Source organism: Bombus affinis, chromosome 4, assembly GCF_024516045.1.
Source record: "Bombus affinis isolate iyBomAffi1 chromosome 4, iyBomAffi1.2, whole genome shotgun sequence".
NCBI lineage: Eukaryota > Metazoa > Arthropoda > Insecta > Hymenoptera > Apidae > Bombus > Bombus affinis.
In genome coordinates, this window is record NC_066347.1 from 10,789,571 (window position 1) to 10,808,076 (window position 18,506).

General features: G+C 29.9%; 2 protein-coding genes and 2 long non-coding RNA genes across 13 annotated transcripts; 2 read left to right on the plus strand and 2 right to left on the minus strand.

Annotated features, from left to right (window-relative positions):
* The first annotated feature begins 615 nt into the window (after nucleotides 1-615).
* On the plus strand, nucleotides 616-5,015 carry LOC126915264 (periodic tryptophan protein 2 homolog). The gene is made up of 15 exons (XM_050719779.1): nucleotides 616-788; nucleotides 944-1,056; nucleotides 1,149-1,243; nucleotides 1,322-1,450; nucleotides 1,557-1,827; nucleotides 1,897-2,081; nucleotides 2,168-2,405; nucleotides 2,495-2,999; nucleotides 3,167-3,504; nucleotides 3,599-3,746; nucleotides 3,842-4,007; nucleotides 4,086-4,229; nucleotides 4,299-4,373; nucleotides 4,442-4,661; nucleotides 4,725-5,015. The coding sequence occupies exons 1-15, from the start codon at nucleotides 771-773 to the stop codon at nucleotides 4,864-4,866; spliced, it is 2,787 nt and encodes a 928-aa protein (XP_050575736.1). The 5' UTR covers nucleotides 616-770; the 3' UTR covers nucleotides 4,867-5,015.
* On the minus strand, nucleotides 5,011-11,580 carry LOC126915266 (glycine receptor subunit alpha-1). 9 transcript variants are annotated; one of them, XM_050719789.1, is made up of 10 exons: nucleotides 11,420-11,580; nucleotides 10,092-10,162; nucleotides 9,715-9,749; nucleotides 9,425-9,524; nucleotides 8,850-9,004; nucleotides 8,120-8,275; nucleotides 7,167-7,307; nucleotides 6,844-7,073; nucleotides 5,965-6,102; nucleotides 5,011-5,489 (listed from the first exon to the last, which is right to left on the minus strand). In XM_050719789.1, exons 3-10 carry the CDS (start codon nucleotides 9,716-9,718, stop codon nucleotides 5,235-5,237), a joined length of 1,179 nt encoding a protein of 392 aa, XP_050575746.1. In that variant the 5' UTR covers nucleotides 9,719-9,749; nucleotides 10,092-10,162; nucleotides 11,420-11,580; the 3' UTR covers nucleotides 5,011-5,234. The 9 variants fall into 9 exon arrangements, with proteins under 9 accessions (XP_050575746.1, XP_050575747.1, XP_050575744.1 ...); XM_050719790.1 differs by lacking the exon at nucleotides 11,420-11,580 and adding an exon at nucleotides 10,370-10,445; XM_050719787.1 differs by having other exon boundaries at nucleotides 9,425-9,749.
* An 814-nt stretch (nucleotides 11,581-12,394) lies between these two features.
* Nucleotides 12,395-12,893, plus strand: LOC126915043 (uncharacterized). Its single transcript, XR_007709999.1, has 3 exons — nucleotides 12,395-12,450; nucleotides 12,700-12,766; nucleotides 12,853-12,893. It is a non-coding gene; the product is annotated as an uncharacterized LOC126915043 (long non-coding RNA).
* A 143-nt stretch (nucleotides 12,894-13,036) lies between these two features.
* LOC126915042 (uncharacterized) lies at nucleotides 13,037-16,854 on the minus strand. 2 transcript variants are annotated; one of them, XR_007709998.1, is made up of 4 exons: nucleotides 15,508-16,854; nucleotides 15,061-15,401; nucleotides 14,790-14,894; nucleotides 13,037-13,743 (listed from the first exon to the last, which is right to left on the minus strand). It is a non-coding gene; the product is annotated as an uncharacterized LOC126915042 (long non-coding RNA). The 2 variants fall into 2 exon arrangements; XR_007709997.1 differs by having other exon boundaries at nucleotides 14,790-15,401.
* Nucleotides 16,855-18,506: the final 1,652 nt, after the last annotated feature.

Consider the following 18,506-nt stretch of genomic DNA (forward strand, 5'->3'; position numbering starts at 1 on the left):
TTTCTATAATATACCTTCATCTAGAAATACAATGAATATTGCTTTCGAAATCTCATTTATCCCTCCGATTTACCCTTACAACATTTATCATGCATTTTGAGGTTATTTTACTAAAATGTACGCAGACACGTGACTACGTTTAAACAAAGATGTATACACTTGTAATTTTATTTTGGAAATGTTAGTTAAAGTTACAATGATTTTTCAAGTTAGGTAGTTAAAGTATAAAATTTAAATATTCTTTTGATTAATATATCGATGGAATAATTAAAGCTTTGATTTATATTACACGTGCAATTTGATGCACGCATTTTGCTCTTGTAGCCGCTTATTTATGTTTCATTCGTTTCATGAAAATACATGTTTGATTTTTTAAATGAAGTTTTGAGTTTAAATTTGTATCATAGGCGTGAAATCGGTTTGCGTAAAATTCATATGAATTGTAAGAAGTTCTTATGATGTATTTTGCAGCATCCTTCTGGATATGCATGCGTTGGAACGTGAAATACATAAAAACAATAATTTAACGCTTTTATCATTACACTTACAATTAATTATAACATTTAATAGAAAGTTTCTGAAATGTTGAGCCAACACCTTAATTTTAACACGTGATTTGGTTCACCGAGCGGAAGTTGTGCTACAGCGGAAGTTATAATATAGACGAAGCACGATTCAATTATGATGTTAAACAAATATGACGTTAAATGTGCTCTATGATTTTGAAATATATTTGTAATAAAAATTGTATATCTTTACATTAAAACACCATGAAGTTTGCATATAAGGTAAAAAGAGTAATATTTTGTAATAATAATAAAATTTATGTAATAATAACTTTGTAATGGATGCTGAAATCTGTATTGTTCCTAACCTCATCTTGTTACGTACTATATTTCAATATTTTATGTAGTCTTATACTTATTATAAATATTGTTTATAGTTCAGTAATCTGCTGGGAGCAGTTTATAATAAAGGGAATTTAATATTTTCTCGAGATGGATCTTCGGTTATTAGCCCAGTGGGAAATCGGATAACAATATATGACTTAAAAAAGTAAGTATAATATTTATTCAAGTATTTCACTCGAATAATTATGATTCCTAATCTAATGATAAATGAAATAATTTTATGAAAATTATTTTCAGTAATAAGTCTCAAACATTACCTGTGGAGAGTCGATATAATTATACAAGCATAGATTTATCACCTAACGGGATATTACTAATTGCAATCAACGAAGGTACAATTATATCATATTATATGATCAAAGTTAGTCTTAAAATTTCAGTATAATTTTATTTGAAAATTTTCTTTATAGTGGGTGATGCTCATATAATTACCATGATTAGTAAAATGGTAATACATAAATATAGATTTAATCAAAAAGTAAGATGTGTAAAATTTTCTCCAGATGGTAAACATTTTGCAGTTTGTAAACAAAATAATGGTATGTCTTTCATATGATATATAATATATATTATGTACATATAATTAATTTTATTTATTCATTAAAATTGATTAAAAAATTATATTAATGATAATTATTTTTTCAGTATTTGTTTTTAATGCACCTGGCTTGCAAACAGCTGAATATAATCCATTTATTATGGAACATGTATTTTATACAGCTGTGGATGATACAACTTTTATTAATTGGTCTTATGATTCAAAGTTATTAGCTGTTGGTTCTAAAGATATGGCTACAAAAATTTACAGCTTAGAAAAATATAAAAACTTCAGATATATTAGTCTTGGTGGCCATACTGATGAAATTGTAGCATGCTTTTTTGAAAAAAGGAATTATGATTTAATTACAATTAGCAGGTATGTATTTAGAATGTAATTCTCATAGAAACATTTCATTATATAACATAATATAAATATATTATAAAGAAATGGACAATTGTGCATTTGGGAGTGTACAATTGATCCAGAAGATTTAATGCCATCCAACGTACCTCCAATTAAAAGAGGCAAAAGAACAGATAGTGATGAAGAAGATGATGTTAATATTGAAAAAGCTATAGAGAAAACAGACAAACAGATTAAAGCTCATGAACGCGATTTATTGAAATCAAGTAATTTTTCTTTTATAATTTTGTATTTAATGTACAAATAAATTAAAGAAGGACATAAGATATGTAATACAGATTATATTTCACAGGAGATTTAACTGAACCAATTGTAGAAGGTTCTGAAAATGAGACAGAAACCAAACAATTACGTTATAATAAACTGGGTCGTCATTATCTAGCTGATGTAGTTCAAAGCCAAAAGAAAGGTAAACTAATATTAACTGCAGCTGCATATCATCAACAGACTAATATCTTAGTAGTAGGATTCAGTATTGGTGCATTTTATTTATACGAAATGCCTGATGTAAATATGATACATTCTCTAAGGTATTGTTTAATTAGTTATATTATTTAATATAGTATTTATATCTTTTTAACATTAATGTAATTTATTTCTAATAATCTTCATTTTTCAGTATATCAGACCAATATATTACATCGATTGCCATAAATTCAACTGGTGATTGGATAGCCTTAGGATGTTCTACAGCTGGTCAATTATTAGTATGGGAATGGCAAAGTGAAACTTATGCCATGAAGCAACAAAGCCACAGTAGTAATATAAACTGTTTGGCATACAGTCCTGATGGCCAATACATTATTACCGGAGGTGATGACGCGAAAGTTAAATTATGGAACACTATGAATGGATTTTGTTCTATTACATTTCAAGAACATACATCTACGATAACAGGAGTGATATTTAGTCATAATAGAAAATTTATTGTTTCTGCATCGCTTGACGGAACTGTTAGAGCATATGATTTAGCGAGGTACAGAAATTTTCGAACTCTTACCTCTCCTCGACCCGTACAGTTTTCCTGCGTTGCTTTAGATTCAAGTGATGAGTTTCTTGTAGCTGGAGGCCAAGACTTTTTTGAAATTTATTTGTGGAGCGTCAAACTGGGAAAACTTTTGGAGGTATATTTCTGGAAAATATCTTAAAATTGCACACATTGAGAATTAGCTATTTAAGTTCAATTAAATAAAATTGAGAAGGATTTAAATAAGGTCAATTTTTAACGTGTTAACGTTTTGAAAATTTATAGAATTTTTGCTAAAGTGTTATTGTGTATTTTATATACTAGATATTAAGTGGACACGAAGGTCCAATCGCCAGTTTGGCATTTAATCCAAATGTTACAAGCACGGAATTAGTATCCGTATCTTGGGACAAAACACTGAAAATATGGAATGCAATTGAAAGTGGTTCTTTACATGAAACGATACAGTTAACTGCTGATGGTTTATATGTTACATACAAACCAAATGGTGAAGAAGTAGCAGTTGCCACTTTGGATGGGCAAATTTCATTTTTCAATTGTAAAACGGCGGTACAAATTGGTAGTATTGAAGGAAGAAATGATCTAGGCAGTGGAAGATCTGATACTGATCTTGTTACAGCTAAGCAAAGTCTTAAGGGCAAGTACGTATATTTAAAAGTATGAACATACCATACATAATGAAATAAAAGTAATTTGGGTACAATTAAAATTACCTTAATTAAATCAAATTTTTAGGGCGTTTACTGTTCTTTGTTATTCAGCTGATGGTACGTGCATATTAGCTGGGGGGCATTCTAAAAATATATGCATTTATAATGTACAAGAATTTATACTTATAAAAAAGTTTGTTGTAACGCAGAATAGATCACTAGATGGAGTTGATGTAAGTAACTTTTTATGTCAACTTCGAATTATAATATTTTTACTATTTTGTGGGAGGGAATATTATTTTTCTAATAAAAATTTATTTTTACGTAGGATTTTATAAATAAACGAAATTTAACAGAATTTGGAAACATGGCATTAGTGGAAAAACGAGAAGAAAATGTAAAGTTACGATTACCAGGCGTTAGAAGTGGAGATATGGCGAGCAGAAATATAAAACCAGAAGTTAGAGTATATAGTTTACAGTTTTCTCCAACAGGTTGAATTTATTTTCTAATTTATACCGAATATTATTTTGACGTAATTTTAATAACCAACCAGTATTTGTTGCATATAGGACAAGCGTGGGCTGCGGCAACCACGGAAGGATTATTATTATATTCGTTAGATGCTGGATTGGTATTTGATCCATTTGAATTGGAATTAGGGATTACACCAGAAGCTGTGAAAAAAGCTTTGAGTCAAATGGAATATGCAAAAGGTTTGGGATTTATATATAACTTAATTTCTTTAAAATAAATAAAAATGCACTAATAAACAAAATTTTCAGCATTAATGATGGCTCTGAAGCTGAATGAAAAATTATTAATAAAATGCGTTATAGAAAATATTCCGTGCTCAGATAGTAAGTTAATAATAGTTTATTAATGTGATATTAGCCATCCAATATACTTATTATATCTCTGATTTCAGTTAATTTAACAGTAACGGTTCTATCCGATATTTATGTCGAGAAAGTTTTAAAATTCATAGCATCGGAATTGGAATTTACTAGGCATATACATTTTTATCTCCTTTGGATAGAAATTATATTGACTAGTCATGGATCAAGAATAGATACAGCTCTTCAAATGCCGATATTGCTAATGTTGCAGAAAAATATGCAAAAGAAATACGATGATCTGAGTAAACTGTTAGTATATAATTTTTATGCGTATTATTGTTTAAAAATATTCATATTTTTTTACTATTACAGATGTGATTTCAATCAGTATACAATGAGTTATTTGAAGAAAGTTGGTGTTTATAAAGCCAAAAAAACTGTTTCCAATGACAATTTAATGGAAACAGACGAGGAATCTGGAATGTCTTCGATGGAAGAAATCGAAATTGATTAAAACGTTTTAATGATAAGATTGAATAATAAAGAAATAGATTACCATTCACATAAATATTTTATGAATACAATCATAAAACTATTTCATACACGTGTACAGTTTATTTATAAGTTTTATAGTAATCTTAAATAAATTCATCTAGTATCTTATTTATTATATTTATTAAATGTATATTTCAATTTAAGAAATAACATGTATTTTAAAAAATACATCAAGTCTATTTACTTTCATATATTTCTAGTACAGTATATCTATATAGTAGTTTCCAGTCCTAAGGTATTATAATTATGAAAAACTATGCAATACGTGATAATTTCGCTAATAATAATTTATAGATTTTTATTTAATTATATTATGTATCTATAGCATTACGTTGCCTTCTTAAATAAGAGTATCGGCCAATACAAAATGACGAACAGCATAAATAGTATAGGAAAACCTATTCTACTATAATTGTCAATTTTTTGTGACCGTGTTTTGCATACACGTATCATTGGATATTCAGTGTCTAGCCACGCATTTTGTAGAAGATATTTGCTACCAGCTCTTTTATTTCTTGCTTTTGGTATATATGTTGAGTCATAATCCCAAATACTTTGACCCTTTTCCATGGCAACTATACGCTAAAAATAATGCGGAACTTATTAGATATATAATTTTGTATGCTTTTATTATTAGTTATCCAATTTCTAATGTTTTTTTGCTGTATTTTATCTAACGTATTACTTGGCGCATTTATTGAATCTCTTGTTAACCATTAATCCGCAGACTTCTTTGATTGATTAATAGTATTGACCTTGCACAACGCACGCATCTATATAAGGTGTTAAATAACTAAGAATCTAAGCAAGGCCGGGACTTAATGCAATATAAAATTGGGTAAATATTAAAAATATTTAGGTTTCGAGAAATAGTTAGAGATATATTATTTAATATAATGGCGTATTAATAACATACAGTGGTATAGGGATAAGCAGATAGAAGAATTAAATGATATAGTAACGTATAGGGATAATAAATTAATTTCCATTTAGTATTGAAAAAATTTGGTACTCTAACTTGTATTTATGACAATAATGTCAAAATTGTTATACGAACTGTTGAGTAATGTCGGGACATTGACGATTGTAGATCATATTCCAACTGGTACTGCAAATCGAGTACTTTTACAACAACGAATTCACCGAGAGCAGCAAATACAAACATCATGCAGCCTGCCATCCAAACATCTAGTGCCTAAACGCATAAAGATACGTTACCACAATGTTTATCGGTCAATGTTTTGATATATTAATAAATCTTTGAATTATTTTGCTATCTAGAAAACTAGAGGTATTAACATCAGAATAATTTACATAAACATTGAAATAGTTTAATATATATTCGGTATCATATGTACCAAGATCGGTTTAGATTATGTGTTCAGACACAGAATGTGTCGTAATGGAATGGTTCCGTTCAGACGAAGATATAGAATTGATATTATCAGTTCATATCCGATAATGTCAGATATAAAAACAATACATACTTCTCCATCTCATACAATAGCTATCATTTGATAATTTCAAAAGATTTCCACCGTATAGCATTATTACGTAACAAAGACGATAAGGAAAGAAAACGTCACTGTGCTATTCACAAATAAAAATGTAGTGAAGAAGTATTAGGTATTGTTCAAAGAACTAATGGATGACGTAGATGATATGAAAATTCCATTAGAAACCAAGTTACAAGAAAGACTGTCCGAACAGAATGTCCTTATTATCATATTCGCCTAAACATATCCTGACAAACTCAGAAATGTACTTTGTAAAACAAAACATTATTTTTGAGATGGTCAATGAGAATTTTTGTATGTTTCTATGAATATAAAGTATCCCCCACCAGAAAAAAGAGAACAAGTGTAAAGAAGGAATAAGAAGAATTATACGATTGAACGATTAGTAGTAATACTCTTTGAATTATATCGGAACATACTTTCACGTAAGCAACTGGCGGAATATCGCTTTTCAGACCAGTAAACATAGTAACCAAGGTCAGCATACTGGTTACTAAAAGAGCCACACGACCAGGGATCGCATCTAAGCCCAACCAGAAGCTAAACCAAGATAACATCACAACCAACGTGGATGGTGCGAAAGTTTGTATCAGATGATGACCAATTTGCCTCTCGAATCGGAAGAACACTACCAGTCGTGAAAAATTTCCTGTAAATTATAATATACATGAAATATATAATATGAAATATATATATATATATGTCCGGATATCATCGTTCTACATCGAAACAAAAATCGTACCACTTTTTTCGAGCATATAATCAACAGTTTCTTCAGCAACCACCGGCTTCCCGATATCATATTGTAAAAGCTTCAGTTCTGGGTTCACCGTGACTGCGCCCAATCCCCATCTTAAGCGTAACTTCTGTTTGTGATAGGAAACTATCGCGAGTAATGCAGTTTTTCAAGTTAAAGTAGTGAATATGTTGAGTTTTGGGATTATAGAAATGGACGGTGGTCGGATAGAAATGGATTAGAATATTACAAGAGCCCATAGTATGAGATTACAAGGTCGTTTCAATATTTAAGATTTGAATATTTGAACATTCTCGTTTTAATAATTTAATATTTAAATATGAACTTATACGATTGACTATTTGTTGATACCAAATAATAAATAATAAAATAAAATTAATGAAATTAAACAATGCGTGTTTAAATAATAAAATTAGACAAAGTTTTAAGGGATTAATTGGTAATGAATATAAATATAAAGAAGCATGGCATATTAATAAGAAGATTAAATTAAGAAGCAGGTGTTTCTACATCTACAGTATATATACGCATTAGATCTTAAATGATTCCATTCCGTTCCATTCTGCATTGAAATTTTAGATATAAATTGCAATAATTTGTTTCGACAATGATCTATCGCTAACTGCTGCAAGACTTCTGTGACGTTCTAGAGTCTAGAGCTGCATACAAGGTGTACCAATAAATTTATTCATCTACATTCACATCATTTGTGCTATTTTTAGAGATATGAAGAAACTTGCCAGTAACAATTTTCTACATGTTTCAGAAATATGATTAAATCGCGGATATTCGTGTAAATTTTTATTTTTATCGTTACAATTAAAAGAACAGTCTGACTAAGTATGATTAAAGCGAAGAATGATTAATTGAAAAAAATAATAAAAATGCAGGAATGTGACATATCCTGTTAGCGAGTCTTGTTCCGTTATTGAACTTACAACTTTCTATGTAGATAGGGCATATTTGAATATCCATTGGGTAGAGTTGAAATTCCATTTGGCAGGCGATGATGGCATGCATCCGTGCTGAATACTTGACCGTTTTGTTTCTGTACAACGTAACAGATGAGAATTTGTGATTTAACGCCGCAATTTCTGAAAAAGAAAATGATTTTAATTCATTATTAGATACTTCAAAGTTATTACAAAGTTTCATGGTCATCTCAAGACTACTGTAAGATCAAACATGTTTTAGACAAAAACATATTAAAGTCATTATGAAAGTACATTTCAATTACTTGAAGATCATTTCAAGGCTACTTCAAGGTTATTCAGAATTTTACGGATCATTAACGCGTATAATATCCATATCAGGTAGATTGTTATCGGTTTTTCGATGAATGCCAGATTCAATACGGATACTTATTATTAGATAAGCAGTGAAAGATATAATAAATGATTAATAAAAGACTTCAACAGAGTATTAGAAAGTTTAGTCAATATAGATAGGAAATAGTTGTTCATTTATCATCCTTGTGCTACATTGTATCAAATATCAGTCTTATTCCTTTCAATTTTATAATATTGTGAACTTTCATTTGTAGTAGAACTGGAAGTGCAATGTTATTATCTATACGTGCAGTTAGTAACGTTTTACAAATTTTAATCTAACATTATTTGCGCGTGTCTTTATGTGATCCATATATATAGCATTTATTACAAAAATTACCAGAGACTTTCGCGTTTAAGAAGTAAAGATCTGGCTGCCATAAACTGTCGAAGAATTCAGGAGGCAGTGTCACGTAATCGTCGCCCTCCTCGAAAATCTCGTCCGGCATATCAAGTCGAGATTCGATCCAACTCTGACGAACGAACATGTCTACCCTATTTGATGTAATTCTGTTATTTTTGTGGCAACTGTTGAATACGTAACATGTAATTATTTGAAATAGTAAAACACAAATAGATAATATATTGACTGGAAGTTATTCAATATATGTATTATACAATATTTTTTCCCACATAAAAAATATTTATTATGTAGGAGTAAAGGATGGCTATTTATTAATTAATTCGGCTATTATAAAAAAGGATCGCAACTCAAAAAAGCTTACTAACTAAATAATATGTATTAAGTTATTAGTGCCATGATAGTAAATTATATTTAGTAAAACAAAATCAATTAAAATAGGTCGAATCTATCTACTGAAATATTATTTACACATTTTTTAACATACTTTAGCGTGCAAAACACGTGCATATCAATCAGTAGCATGATTTCATTAACATACCATCTCCACTCACCGGAAATCCATATCCTCTACATTTATCGAATTGATATCAGCTACAAAGATATTGAAGTCCACTACCACTGGAAAACCTTGTTTCGATGGAGGCCTGATTTCTGCGTTGTTTTTTCGCATTTAACCCATGTTGATTAGCGTACAATTACACGTACAATCATACAAACCGTGCATATACAAGGTGCCCTATTTAGCGTGACCAAAATAACTTTTCAAAAAATATGATCTTTAATAATCAAAATGGGACACCTTGGATAGTGGCTATTATATCTAAAAAGTATTCACACATACCCATGTCTTTCAATGAAACGTACTTTGATTCAGGTCTGCATTTCATTTCCACGACACCAGATTTTTGTAATTGCATAAAAGTACGTTTAGGTTAGTAGGAAACATATATTTAGGCCTACTTAATCAGTGTATGTTACAATTACATAAGTACGGAAATATCAAAATAAGTAGCAACAGAATACAAATAGTTTCACTACTCACTATACGTATACATGGTACTTTCAAAAAATTTAAAATTCTAATACTATGTATACGTATAATCGTGACATAAGCTAATGGTTCGTTCGAAAATATATATATATATATATATATGTGGAATGCATTTTTCGTATATATATTATTCAAGGAAAAGATATTTCATTGAATTGTTGACTAACCTTTCACGTAATACTCCGGTAGAACTATCCTCGACTTTAATGTGGAGTTTTTCGTGTCATCGGTCAAGAAGCTATGAAAACATTTGGTAACATTATACAAGAATTTATACAAATATTTGCAATATTTTGGAAAATATACGAGAAAAAGTATACGAAAGAATATACAAAATGTGAAATATTTCGTACGATGAAGCATAATACATTTCGAAAGTTGCAAACTTATTACTTTTTAATTAATATTTTAGCGAGAGACAGTGGGCTTTATTTAGTTATAATACCTCGCACTAGAACGCACTTCCGCGAAAAGTTTCAAACATGAATAAAAAAGTACTGTTAGGATCGTGTTCTTCATCCTAAGATTTCGACAACTGTCGATGCATTTTGATCAGTCATTCTACCAGTTACGACGCGTTCCAATTAACCTATTACAATGGCAGTTACACGCAATCTATTTCAATTGCAAATGTTGTCGAATATCTTCAGTACAATGTAGTAGTTATTACCTTTTTTTCTAGTTGCGCAACGATCCTGCGAAAAAGGTTATACAGTCACCGAGATGTTGTTAAACACAGTGATATTGTTCCTAAATAATTGCTTCTTAAAATATCGAATTAACATGATCCATTTTTTCAGGATAATCTATTTTATTTAATGAAACTTTTCTCTTATGAAAAAAAAAGATACGAATTCTCTTGAGATTCTTCATTCGGAAAGTCATTCTAAAAAGAATTGTGATTATAGAACTGTAATTATATTATATTATATTTTTATTAATGATTATAATTACTTCATTCTTTTATATCATTATTTCATATAAAAATTCTGGAATAAGGGAATAAATTCATTGATCACTACTATAGTATGTATTTGGAACAATTTTCATTAAGGTTATGTTATATTAGTAAAAAGCTTAAGAGCGAAGGGATCCAATAAAAAGGCTTTTGGCTACCGCAAATCTCGATTTTTGGAACGTCTATTTATCCAGATGAGCTATCGGGTGGTTACAAAGTATGGATGCTTAGAATGCCAATAATGTACTTTGTTAGATTAAGTTAAGTTTAGGTCAATTATTTTCTAAGTAGAAATTTTGTGATAGTCACAGCACCTTTTGTTGAGTTTCTTAAAAACTTAGTATAAAGCTTCTTTATAACTTTAGGTATCGATACAATGACGATTAGATTAGACATTGTACTGATATAAAAGCAAGATTTTTACAAAAGAGCAAAAAATTCCATAAGAAAATAGGCGACCAAAGTATCAACTTTCTTTTATCTTATCTTTTTTTGATTTTCCCTTTATCTCATCTTAATTTAGCAATTGATACTTACGGATTTCCAAATTTATCAAGTGACTTGAGCGCCACTGTTTTTTGGTATGAAAATTTGTTTTACGAAACTATTTTGTTTTACGAAACTGTTAAAAAGAAAAAGGGAGAAGGACAAAGGAGGAAAGATGAGAGGTTGTAATCATCCGAGATCTAACTTCGTGAACTTAATACTATGGCTTGCGAACAAGTTCGTGCCTAGATGTAGATACAGTGGAGGTCAGATCAGAGGAAGGATTTGTATGATCATGCTTAAGCGAGATATTGAGAAAATTCTACATATGTATGTGATGTAGATCTTGTAGTGACGTGTACTAGAAGCGCTGTCACACGTTATTTCTTCTTATATATACAGGGTGTTTCAACAGATTTGTATACAAGTTCTATTAAAACTAGAAAAAAGTAATAGAATGAATGGTACATATATAATAATATCATAAACATGACAAGTATTTAACATAACAACATAGTAAGATCTCAATTACAGTGCTAAAGAAATTTCATAATATTTCATATGACACATATAATACATATATTTATATAAAGCATCTATATGTGTAAATTATTTGGTGTGTCATTGTATATACTTCGTCTCTAATTAAATGCATAGATGAAGAAGACTGAATTAACGGATTCCTATTTACCGACGCATATGCATATGGTTTTATGCCTATGGTGTTTGATTAGAGTACACAATCATAGAGGGCAGTGATGGCGCAATTAAGAATTGACTGCAAAAAAATGTGAAATTTAAAACATTTTTTCATTTATTCAACATTTATTAAGAATACAGCCAGGAACAAATCACAATTAATTTATTATTGTCAAATATATTCATGGTAGTACATATATAAGTTACTTCTTATTTATTATCTACAAATCTCTAAATCGATAAATTGATTGGTAAATAAAGATAAAATCCATATCTAATATTACGTAATTTCATTGTTTGTATAAATCAAACAATGAAAATTTACGCATTAGTTTATTGATTGCGATTAGATTATGGCAATTCTCTTTTCAACGATAGAGAATGTAAGTAATTGATTATATTAACAACTAATAAAATTCGACATTATACAAATAAAGAAGAATTCTTTTAATCCACAAAATTCATTAAGTCAAATCAAATAAAATTCAAATCTCTTCGATATATAAATCAAAATTTAGCAATTTTGTCAAAAAGACATTGTTCTCTTTGTAACAATTTTATTCACTTTTTTTAATTGTTTAATTAGTATATGGACTAATAACTCTCCTCCATATAATTTCAATTCCGTTCAGGCAATATAAAAACTCAATCCATCATTCAAGATGCCCATATCCCATTAAAGCATCTTTCTACATTTCCGTAAGTCTCAATAAGTTGTTCCTAAGTCTAAACGAAATTAGATCAGGGGAGTTCCCAGTGGTAATTTAGAATGTTGTTGCAGACAGGTTTCTGAATCGAACGACTTGCCTTTATGCTCAGATAAGACGTAAAATATATGTATACCAGCATAGCCAAGAGAAGGAAAAGAAAAAAGAAGAGAGAGTGAGTGGTACTGCTAAACAGACGCCAGAAGAGAGCCCGAGATTCCAATCTCTCGACTTCTCTCTGGAATTCCCCTTCCCCAGAAACTGACTGCTATAAGAAGACAACGGTACTAGACATCACAGTGATGTAAAATATGACTTCGTAATGTAGGAACATGTAAAGTTTGCATAATTGTTATTATCGTACACATCGATATCACATATCAATGTTAAGTCAAATTAAAAATAGTAAAAGTCAAATTAAAAATGAGTTTTAGAAATTTTTGTCGAAGACGAATGTTTTAGAAGTTTTGGAGACTATGAGAATTTAATGTTAACGAATCGGGTAATGCATATTTTATTCGATGAGCTAAAGATTTTTAATTTTAGAAATTAAAAAATTCGAAAAGTTGAAAATTGAGAAATTGAAAAACTTCAAAATTCGGAAATTTGGAAATTTGAAAGTTTAAGAATTCGGAAATTTGAAATTTTGAAAATTCGAAAAGTTGGAAATTTGAAAGATTGAAAAATTCAAAGAGTCAAAGAAGAGCCCGAGATTCCGATATTCTAACTTCTCCATGGAATTTCCCCTTCTCCAGGATATGATATTTACGAGAAGGAAACGACACCAGCATCCACATGCACTACGATTAGACATTACAGTAGTCTAAAACTTGACCTCGATCAGCGACCTCGATGAGTCTTCCTCTTGTCCACCTTTCCCTGATTTCTTTTCGTAGTTCGATTTAACTTGATCTACCGTTTGGATGTAAACTAAGCTTAAACGATGTATCCCAGTCAATTACATGATCTCTGTAATTTAACTTAATATTAGTATCCCGTAGAGATAAGAACATAGTGAAAATTTGTGAAAAGTATAGTAGCAATTGCACGAAGTAATTGTAATGATTTTGTGTAAAGATGTATAGATAAATAGTATTATTTAATAATATTTAATGTACTTAAATAATTTTGAAATTATACCCATAGTGTCATTAATAAAAATTTAGATAATGAAGCATTACATATCTCGAATATTCGAAATAATGCAGATTCGAGACAATCAAATAATCAAATTTTTGGAATAGCAAAGCTATTTATATTATACTTCACACAAGAAAATAATTCGTGGCCATAAAAAATTACAAAGCAAAAACCATCGCCTATATAGAAAATTACACTTAACAGCAAGGGAGTCAATAACCTACATAAAAGGAACATAATATACATATAATTTCCTAGAAACTATTTGAAAGTCGTGTTTCGTGACGTGAACAACTATCGTTGACAAACGAAAATCATCGGTCACTTCCGTACACCATCTAGGGAACACTATACGTTAATTGATGTTAAAAGTTCTCTTTCTGTGGAACCTTCACAGATAGCATAATATTAAGTCATTTGCTCCACAATTATTATCCTTCCTATCGATTTTGAGTAACTAAATTTTATTATTTTCCAGTTTTTTAACCAATTGGAATAGCCATTGATCTAATAATAAAGCTGTATCGCATGTATATAAATCCGTATCGATTCAGATCCAAATTTTTAATAACTATCTCATACTTGCTTACTATGTATGCGGATCATTGTCGTCTGATAAATTATTTTCTCATTTATATCAAACTGTCGAGAATAACATCAACCGTATTGAAGGTAAATTTAAACGAATAAGTTTGTAGTAAATTTGTAAACAACCTCACCATTCAATACATCGAAATTCATTTAAAAAGAATAGAGATCTTTGTCTTTTTTTAAAGTTATAAACATTAGCTATAAGATTTATAAACCTTGCATCGGAACTGCGCTTTCTCGTGTCCACTACGTACAACCGACGTAGGTAATCAAGAGTTTATTACCTTAAACGTTAAGTGACTTCAGTTGAAGAAATCCAATCAAATTGATTGTGAGTTAGTGGAACGAGACAGTCAGCGCGAACCATCTTGAATCGATTCTTCCGTTAACTGCAAAAATAATCTTTTATTTTGAGACCTACTAATTTAGAAATTTAGAGTTAACACTTTTGCATAAATTTACACAATTTAGAATATCTGCATAATAATTCAGATACAGTTTAGAACATTTACATAGTCGTCACATTATATATCTAAAATTTAATTCCATACAAACCTACGAATATAAACATAGCATTTGTAAAAGTAAAAGTTTTCTATGTTCAAACCAAATTTATGAATATAAAATTCTTAGAAGTATCAACCAATTTAAATGACAACAACCGCTCCAAAATCATACATACAGGTTTTACATACATTAATCTAAATAGTTGCGTAAAACAAATTTACAACAGACAATATATTTACTCAATTTCCCCTAGAAAACATATTTCAAGCAACGGTGTAGGCGGAAGCACAAACAGCGACTGGGTACACGACAAAAAGCCTCAACAACGCAACATGGCTAGAAAGTCACGGTTGTGTGACCGTTGAGCTTGTCCCATTTACGCTTCTCTCCTCAAACATAAAAGTCACACGTTTAAACACCTATACACGCTTCTATATTTTTCATTCTCATGGAAATATCAACGCCGTCAGCTGGCGTCGATATTTTTATACGTACCTAGTACTCGTAGCCAGAAGTTGCATTGGTTTATCGGTAACGCGCCTGTGGTGAAATCTCGTTGCTCGCAAAAAGACAGCTACTATAGTTTCCTATCCGTTCTAGCGATAATTTAAGAATGTTTTCGTGCGCCTTGCTGTCGTTATTAATTATGGAGAGTGCAGCATTTCTTTTATGCTTGAATGCTTCGGCGTTTTGTAACATTCTGTAAGACGTCGATGTAACAGAATATATTGTTTCAGGTATAAGGAAATGCGTCTGTTCCAGGGCCATGTAAGGTTTGAGCGATTATTGCTAGAAAAAGTTAAGAATGTACGTGGTGTACTTGAGGAACTTCCACTGGAGAGGCGTGTTTTCTTTCTGTAGTCTTAAACAATGTAAATTTAGAAGTAAAAAGGCTTAGAACTTTGAAAATTTGAAAGTTAAGCAATTTTTAAATTTGAAAATTCGAAACCTTGCACACATAGGTCTGTCTTTTTTAAAATAATCTTTTATTTTAAATAATCTTAGTTCAATTTAACATATTATTTGGTATATTATAAAAAAGCTAATAATAACTTAAATAATCAAGAAATCTTAAATGTGTGCTACTGGAATAATATTAATGCGAAATATCTTTCAACATCGTTGCTATGTAATTTCTCTGACATATGCACAAATCACTGAGCGGGACATGCTGTAGATTCGCGAGCACTTTCTCTACCACAGATGTAATGTTATCGTTGCTCTCTAATAAAAATTTATATTCTTCCTTAATTATAAACATAAATTGCTCACAATCTACTAATTAAAATAACACATAAATTTTCTATCTTTAATAAAACTTATTTTCGTTTTATTGTGCACATTCAAATTACATATATTGTATATGTGTACTTTATTTTAATGACTGGTCGGTTTTCAAGACAACAATTTAGTTAGTTAGATTATGTTCTTTTTACGCGAGTATCGTTAATTATAACTTAAGAAAAATGGTGAATTACATATGAGGTACATCATCCAGCGCAGTCAGCTAAAATAATTCATTGAGTTTTTAATGTTGTAAATTGTTGAATATTTAAATTTATATGTCTATCTTTTCAAAGGAACTCCTTCTGTTAGCAAGATGTTGCAATGCAATCGGAACAGCAACGGAATACAATTCAATCGGACAAGAACAGAATCTCATTAGGAACGTCTAATATAACTGTATACAATATAGCTATCAGTATACGGCAAGCTTTTACATACGTATAGTTCGAGAAAGCGTAATGTAATCCCTAATTTTTCTTTGTATAAGATGCTAGCTCCTCTTGTTGTATGTAAATCCGACTCCTATCGATTTGAATCACTTTTTAACATTATACCTTTCAACCTATTATATTACCCATTCAACCAACCCATTATACCTATACTTGAATTATTTTATTTTGTGTAATCGTCCAACTCATTTCATTTATAATCCTTTCTCTCCTTGATATTTTTTCCGTAACTATTTTTTCTTCCATCGAGATATTTAAATATTTATGATAATATGATGCACTATTCTTTTTTAAATCATGGGAATTTCCTTTTGTGTCTTTTATTCATGCAGTGGGCTTCTGTAGAGTATTCATTATTCCACATATTAACAATACATAAACCATTTACATTTTTCAGTAATATTGTATTTACCTAACTTTTATGCATTATTTCACTGCTTGATCGTTAATGAGTTAAACTGAAAATTAGCAACATGTCCCTCATGTCATGTTATTGGTTTCGTGAGAACAATCGTGTCTATTCTACACTTGCACCCGAAGAGGTCTGCCCTGAAGAAGTAGACTGTTATGTCTATGAAATGTCGACGCAAAGTGCAAGTTCAAATTACAAGTGCAAGTGCAACTTATCACCGCGAAAGCTTGAAATCTAAAATGTCCTTAATGTTTAAACCTTTACATTCAAAAACAAATAATTCTGTAATTTTTATTTAAGTCTATAAGAAATAAAAGTACCTATCAGCTTTTTTCCTGATGTTATGACTGCCATTGTGTTTCCTGATTTTTAAACTGTCATACAGTAAACTTCTTGCCACATAGTTTCCCGCGGAATAAAAAGCATGGTGTTCTCTAGAATGTGCCAATTATCGTAGAAATCGTGTCGAGTTCGAACAACCAATCAGAACCGAAATAGAAAAAAGCGAGGTCTAAAGGACGACTAATCAGGAAGCGGATATGCGTTAATTAATTTTTACGAGTGAATACATATTTGCGAACAATTATTTGTCAAATGTGATTTCTTTACTTTCGTTCTTTGACGTCATAATATGTATTTTCTATATCCATCAAGCTTACGTGATACGAAAAACGTAGATAACTTTATGTTTCTGTGTGAGCTGATTTATCGAATGGGTACAATTTTTATTATGCGGCACGAACTTTAAATAAATTATATATGAATTCGAATTCAAGAAGAGTATTATTAATGAGGTTAAATTTAATAGTAATTCCTTAGAATTCACTAATATTGTGTCTAAAATATTGTTATCCATCTTTCTCTATTAATTGATTACTTAATCTTTTTATTATAGCAAAATTGGTAAATTGTTATCACTGATATTTTAATTAATTTTAATGTTTGCACGTAGTCCACCAAATATATATAATAGTTGTTTATAATATACATGTAAGAATAGATTCAGAGTAATTACTAACGTATAATTTTTGATAATTCAATTAATTTAAAAACAATTACAAATACGTTCCGTACAATACTTTCACGCGAATTTCTACTTAGCGTGTACCACTAGTTGCACACATTATGATAATATGTATTATATAATTTCAAACAAGAATATTATCGGTGATGTATACTTATAAGTGGCACGAAACGTATTAAAGATTACATTAGTTTGAAAAATTTATAAAACCCATTATAATGTGCGAAATAAATAAAGAAACTAAGAAAGTGTGTAAAATACATATTCAAAATTACTATTATAACATAAATATAATTTTACAAAGGAGAACAATAGTACCGGT

Coding starts and splice junctions, on each gene's coding strand:
- LOC126915266 (XM_050719784.1), bottom strand. CDS start 10,443: ATGAAGAACACGATCCTAACAGTACTTTTTTATTCATGTTTGAAACTT. Junction 9,005..9,424: donor GTAGAGGATATGGATTTCCG/GTGAGTGGAGAT, acceptor TACATCAAATAG/GGTAGACATGTTCGTTCGTC. Junction 6,103..6,843: donor CGCCAGTTGCTTACGTGAAA/GTATGTTCCGAT, acceptor TTATGCGTTTAG/GCACTAGATGTTTGGATGGC.
- LOC126915264 (XM_050719779.1), top strand. Junction 2,406..2,494: donor AATATGATACATTCTCTAAG/GTATTGTTTAAT, acceptor TTCATTTTTCAG/TATATCAGACCAATATATTA. Junction 4,230..4,298: donor TCAAATGGAATATGCAAAAG/GTTTGGGATTTA, acceptor CAAAATTTTCAG/CATTAATGATGGCTCTGAAG.